We start from the raw sequence: 6,769 nt of genomic DNA on the forward strand, positions 1-6,769 counted from the left end.
CTCCGGCCCTTTAATAGAGACCACCGTCCCATTTTCCCCCCAACCTCCGAACGGCCGACGATCCTTTCCAGGCGAAGGAAGTTCGCCCTTCTGAAGACAGAAAGCCTCCCCGCTATGTGGGCGCTGGCAGAGGAGCCCAGGGCTTGGCAAGCCTGGAGGATGGGTGGCCAATTACACCAGCGACTGACTGGTTAACAGTTATCGGCGATGACTTCACCGGGCGCCTGTTCCAGCTGGGCACGTGGCACACACGCACCGCGTCCGTTATTCTTGCCAAGAATCCTGCAGATGGAGGTGGTCACTCCCATTTTCCCAGCTGAGCTGATCCTCAGAAACTTAGGCAACTTGTTTACATGGTCAGAAGCATTCATCGTGGAGTGGAGGTGGAATGCAAGCCCATCTGTGCTGCGTCACAGCCTGCACTCTCTCCTCTGAACTCTGACATAGCCAGTCTGGATTGTAAATGCACTAGATCCCTCAGGAAGGTGTTTAAAAAAAAAACACAAGACAACAACAAAGAGTCCTAAAATTTGTTTGGAACTGCAAAAAACTCTGACTAGCCAAAGCAATCTAGAGAAAGAACAAAACTCCCTGATTTCAAACTATACTACAAAGCTACGGTAATCAAAACAGTATGGTGCTGGCATGGAAACAGACACATAGATCAACGGAATAGAATAGAGAGCCCAGAAATAAACCCACACATATGTGGTCAATTAATCTATGACAAAGGAAGCAAGAATATAAAATGGGGAAAGACAGTCTCTTCAATACCAGGGAAATGCACATCAAAACCACAATGAGATACCACCTCACACCTGTCAGAATGGACTATTATCAAAAACACAACAAATAACAAGTGTTGGTGAGGATGTGGAGAAAAGGAAACCCTTGTACATTACTGGTGGGGATGTAAAACGGTGCAGCCATTATGGAAAACAGTAAGGAGGTTCCTCAAAAAAAATAAAAATAGGACTCTATCATCCAGCAATCCACTTCTGGATATTTACATGAAGAAAACAAAAACACTAATTCAAGGAGATATATGACCCCTATGTTCATTGCAGCATTATTTACAATAGCCAAGATATGAACGCAACCTAAGTTTCTATTGATAAATGAATGGATAAAAATTTTATACACACACGCACACACACATACACACAACTGAATATTACTCAGCCATAAAATGAGAATCAAATCTTGCCATTTGTATGAACATGGATGGACCTAGAGGATATTATGCTAAGTGAAGTAAGTTGGACACAGAAAGACAAATATGAGAGTTCACTTATAGGTGGAATAGAAAATAAATGAACAAACAAAACAGAAACCGACTGGTGGTTATCAGAACGGGAAGGAGTTGAAGGGCAGATGAAATAGGTAAAGGGGATTAAAAGGTACAAACTTCATATTATAACATAAACAAGTCATTGGTATGTAATGTACAGCATTGGGAATGCAGTCAATAATATGGTAATGCCATCAATAATATGGCAACCAGAATTATCATGGGGATCATTTCATAATATATTTAAATATCCAGTCACTATTATGTACACCTGAAATGAATAAGATATTATCCCATATAATAAAAGGCTAATATGCAAATTGTCCCCTGGACCTGGAGTTTGACCAGGGGGCAGAGCTGGCCACCAAACGCCAGCAGCCCCTCCGCCCAGCCAACCCAATCCTCAGATTGGGGTGGGCTGGTCAGACCTCACCTGTGCACAAATTTGTGCACAGGGCCTCTAGTATGTCAATAAAACAAGAGCAAGACAACAGGCCCCAAATGGAGTCTCTTATGCTAAGCCCACATTTCCAAACCAAGACCTAGCTTAATTATAGTTCCAGCTCTCCCGGAAATGGCATCTGGCAGGTAAGACCCCTGCTACCCCCTAAAAGAAAGTAGCCTACAATAACCAGCCACCCTTTTTGCCTGGTATAACGTCCTTGTTCCTGCTCCCTTCTGCCTATAAAAGTCCTCCATTTTGAACAGCTTTTCAGAGCTCCTATCTGCTACACTGGATGCTGCCTGATTCAAATCGATTTTTGCTCAAATAAACGTTTTAATATGCCTCAGTTTATCTTTTAACAAAGGCACAAGCAACGTTGGACAGACAACTAAGGGGTGGGGAGGAAGCCTGTAAAACCCATCCATAGTCAGGGAGCAAAAAACCAGCCCAGATGTGAGGTAGATGAGGCCCAGGCCCTGCAGCCCAGGCTGTTTTGGTAAGGAGCAGTGCCTGTGCGTGCCTGCTCCAGTGCTGGGGTGGAGGGGTTCCCCACCTCTCCCAGGAGTGCAAGGTGCTGGAAGTCACCTGGTGGACAGAGAAAAGGAAGTCATTTGTGAGAGGGCTCACTCAGCCTCGACATCTGTAACCAGTCAGCCGCAAGCCCACATGGTGCTTCCTGTAATATCTGCCACAGACCTGGCACACACACAAACTTCAAGGCAAAGTTCAAAACTGTGGTGATGTGACATGAGGCTGTTGGCATTACAGGCTGATCGGATTTGACTGGACGAGATGGACTAAAGCTGAGATGGGCAGGACCCAAAGAGGTCTGAATGGATGGGGGTGACGGCCAAGTTATCCAGGACAGAACTTAAATCACATCAAAGGAGCCACACATACTCCACATCTCTAAAAAGAAAGGCTCGGTGATGGTGGAGCGATGGCTTCATGGGAGCACGAGTGGAAAACACAAATTGAACTGAGTGTCTGAAGGGCTACAGGCGGTTCTATGGAAGAACAAGCACCAGTGCGGGCAGCGGCCAAAATAAAAATATACAGAGCAAACAAACTCACAAACCAGATAGTGGTTCCCTGGGCCCCCGGCCAGGCCTTCAGACAACACAAATTCTGTATCTACCATATGCCAGGTCCTGGGGATCCTGCAGGGAGAGAAGCAGACTGGCAGGTCCCTGCTTTGGTGCAATTTATATTATTAAGCCCAGAACCTAACCGGGGCCTCCTGGTTCATAGGTCTATGCTCAACCATTGAGCCACACCAGCCAGGGTCGATCCCATGCAGTGCAGGCAGCAGGCCGCCGATTAATGATTCCCTCTCATCACTGATGTTTCTGTCTCTCCCTTCCTCTCTGAAATCAATAAAAACATATTTTTTAAAAGATATCTACAATGTCCACTAATGATAACTGCTATGAGGAGAGGGTGATGTCCAGAGTATGGGGTGGCAGGACAAACATTCCTGGACCCCTCTCCCTCACCGCCCCACCATTCCCTTAGGGAGGCTTTCTGACCGGGAAATTACTGTGCAGAGCTGGAGAGCAGTTGCCATCGGTACCTGGCAGGGCGGGGCGGTGCTCCCGTGCTCGCAGGGGGCTGGCACTTTGCAAGAATGCAGCTTGCCAGGGAGAACCGGCCAGGGCGCATGCGCACTAGTGCGGGCCGTGCAGACACGTGCACGCGCGTGAGAGCGGGAAGGGGACCCCTAGCCTGGAAGGGCGGGGGGGGTGGGGGGGTGCGAGGCGGCTGCTGCCGTTGCGGCCCCCGCAGGAGGCCCCGTGGAGGGGGGTCTGCGGGCGCCATGGAGCATCGCCCTTTCTGCTGTAGCGTGAAAGGCTTTGTGAAGATGCTGCGGCTGGTGAGCGCCGGCCGCGGGGTGGAGGGCGGCGTGCAAGGTGCTCAGGGGCAGTGATGGGTGTCAAGTAGGAAGTAGAATGCCCCGTCTTCTCTTCCAACCTTGTTTTTATCAAGGCCGCCCTAGAGGCGAGGCATCCCAGCGGGAAGGAGAGCGATAAGGCACTGTCTTTGCGCACTCATAACGCAAAGTCAGCCTACTTACCTGGATGGCCTGCGCTTGGACCCCAAGCCAGGTCCCCAGGCTACCAGGTGAGGCAGCTGCACTTGTACCATTCAGAAGCCAGCAAGGTAAGAAGACTCAAGGGTTTCGGGGGATGCTGTGCTTTTTTTTTTTTTTTTTTTTAATATATTTTTACAGAGAGGAAGGGAGAGGGACAGAGAGCTAGAAACATCGATGCGAGAGAAACATCGATCAGCCGCCTCCTGCACATCTCCCACTGGGGATGTGCCCGCAACCCAGGTACACGCCCCTGACCGGAATCGAACCTGGGACCCCCTAGTCCGCAGGCCAATGCTCTATCCACTGAGCCAAACCGGTTTCGGCGGATGCGGTGCTTCTTTACTTTCGGTCAGAAGTTTGATGTGACCGAGCTCAGGGCTCATTCAGCCCAGAGCCTGGAGTGTGGGGGCCTACAGGAGCACCGCGGTCAGTTCTGAACAGACACTCGGAGAGAATGAATCCTCGTGGGGAGGAAGGTGACCCGGCTAGTGAGAGAAGTGGCCACTGCCATAGGAGACTGTGCTGAAGAAGTTCAAGAAAAAGGGGGAAGGGAAAGAAATTTAATTTTAAAGCAGTGACCTTATAGGAGATGAGGTGGAAATAGTTCAGTTACTACAGGGAAGCAGTTCTGCTTACGATGAGGAAGAACGTTATACTGGGAAAGTTCCCCAAATTACATGGCCACTTGGGAAGGTGGTACATTCCCAGAAAGCAAGGTAACAGGCACAGATGAGCACTTGGTGAGTCGCTATAGGGAATGTTGTGAATAGCTAGATAAATGGTTTCCGCCGGATGCACACATCCATGCATTTCAGTCATGCCTTTTAGATGTGTGTATGGCAGAAACCGGTTTATTGGGGTATTTTAGAAGTGATCATTTTTAACAGCTTACGCTTGTATTCAATAATCACTGATAAGTCATATCTGTGTGTTTTTTCCTTACAGGCACTAACGGCGACATCTATGACCCTTTTCATCATCACACAGGCCCCCGAACCATACATTGTTATCACTGGATTTGAAGTCACCATTATTTTATTTTTCATAATTTTATATATGCTCAGACTTGATCGAATAATTACCTTTCTATTTTGGCCTTTGCTTGTAAGTGTTCAGTTTCATCGTTAAAATTAACTACTTCTTCCTGCTCTAGTGAAACATTTTAATAAACTCTCTTCTTTCGTTTTCTTAAGCCTGTAAGGGTTCTCTGATACACGTAGGAAGGAGAAACACTACCCAGTGCTAAGGTGCCCTGTATTGTCCCCGGGGGAGATTCTCAGGGAGCCAGGGTAGTCACTGCACATAAATTCCCCTTTGAACTCCGTCCAAAGGAGATGTGGCTGACCCTTCTGTCAGGAGAATTCACCTAAGTGTAAATCTTTTCAAAACATTTAAATTAAAGGTCATGGTTAGGTCTAGAATATTCTTTATCTTCCTTTTAAATGCATGCTGCATTTAAAATTGGGGGGTAGAGATGGAGGCAAATACACAGTATCTATATCTTACACATCCCTGATCACTAAATGGAAAATCAAAATAATTTGGGAGGCTCAATAAAGCACAAAATTATCTTATTTTAAAAGTCTGCAGTCATTAACGCATCTTGTAGAGCCTTATTTAGTAGCATATGGATTTCATCTGCCACATTTGTAACATTACGAATAACTGCCCGGTGGAGTGCCCACATAGTTCTATACACTGTCAAAATAGGCGTGTGGAAGATATTAGTTAAGGTGTATCTGGTCCTGCAGTCTGTACTCTAAGCTGGTTCTAGGACAGTGGCTCTCAACCTTCCTAATGCCGCAACCCTTTAATACAGTTCCTCATGTTGTGGTGACCCCCAACCATAAAATTATTTTCGTTGCTACTTCATAACTGTAATTTTGAAGACTGTTATGAATCGTAATGTAAATATCTGATATGCAGGATGTATTTTCATTGTTATAAATTGAACATAATTAAAGCATAGTGATTAATCACAAAAACAATATGTAATTATATATGTGTTTTCCGATGGTCTTAGGCGACCCCTGTGAAAGAGTCGTTCGACCCCCAGAGGGTCGCGACCCACAGGTTGAGAACCGCTGTTCTAGGAGAAAATGAATGACTTCAACTCTGTCTCCTCTCTCAAGCCTTCTCCCCAGCATCCTATCTCCAGAGGTCTCCCTTCTAAGACCCTCTGCTGCACCTGTCTCCTCCTCCTGAAGTGATCTCCAGGCTGATAACCCCTGTTTAAAAAAGAGGACTTGAGAGCTATTCTCAAACCAGAAGCATGCCTTCAAGTGGTACCTTCTGAAACCACCTTCTAAGGCCAATGATGATCATTTCAAGCTAATTACAAGCTGAGAAATCCCAAAAGGGTGAAGCTTGGAATTAGCTAGGACCTTCACAGCATCCCTCCAAACTCCTCCTTCATCCACACTATAGAGCTGGACCTATCTCAAGGGAGGTCTAGGTAGGAGAAGAGATGAAAAGCCTTCATCAGTTGGTCCTCAGAGTACATACCATCATCTAGTGGCAGAAAGGCCTAAGCTAACTGATCCCAAGGATTTCCTCAAGGAGATGATGAACTTGATCCACATCCTTTTAATCTTGTGCTCGAAAAGCTGGACTAGTTGCTCTTCATACTCTGCTTTTCCAGGGTTATTAAAACTTAACACATTTTAGCATTTTCCTCCAAACTAATAATTCTCTGGAGCTTCTTACAGGTAACAAACTTGGAGCCCTACATTTAACAGAATGCACTGAGGGGGAGAGTCGACTATGGGTAGCTTACTGAAAGTGGTCCCTAAATCTCTGAGGATCACACTTTGCTGATACTGTAATCTTTTCAAGATGGTGCTATATGGTCAACTAAGTTATTACTCCATTATGATACCCAGATTCCTCTCTGCTCTTGATCTAACGAATTCATTTAGTCACCAAATGTTCAGTATCTGCT

At 46.3% G+C, this 6,769-nt stretch overlaps 1 protein-coding gene across 1 annotated transcript in view; it reads left to right on the forward strand.

The window, feature by feature from the left end:
* Positions 1–3,552: 3,552 nt before the first annotated feature.
* LOC102432245 (chemokine-like factor) overlaps positions 3,553–6,769 on the forward strand; it is a 34,534-nt gene continuing 31,317 nt past the window's right edge. Inside the window, exons 1-2 of the mRNA XM_006099477.3 lie at positions 3,553–3,609; positions 4,774–4,932. Coding sequence (XP_006099539.2) covers positions 3,553–3,609; positions 4,774–4,932 — 216 coding nt within the window. The remainder of the gene's footprint in view (positions 3,610–4,773; positions 4,933–6,769) is intronic.

This window comes from Myotis lucifugus, unplaced genomic scaffold (assembly GCF_000147115.1).
Source record: "Myotis lucifugus unplaced genomic scaffold, Myoluc2.0 scaffold_274, whole genome shotgun sequence".
Lineage (NCBI taxonomy): Eukaryota > Metazoa > Chordata > Mammalia > Chiroptera > Vespertilionidae > Myotis > Myotis lucifugus.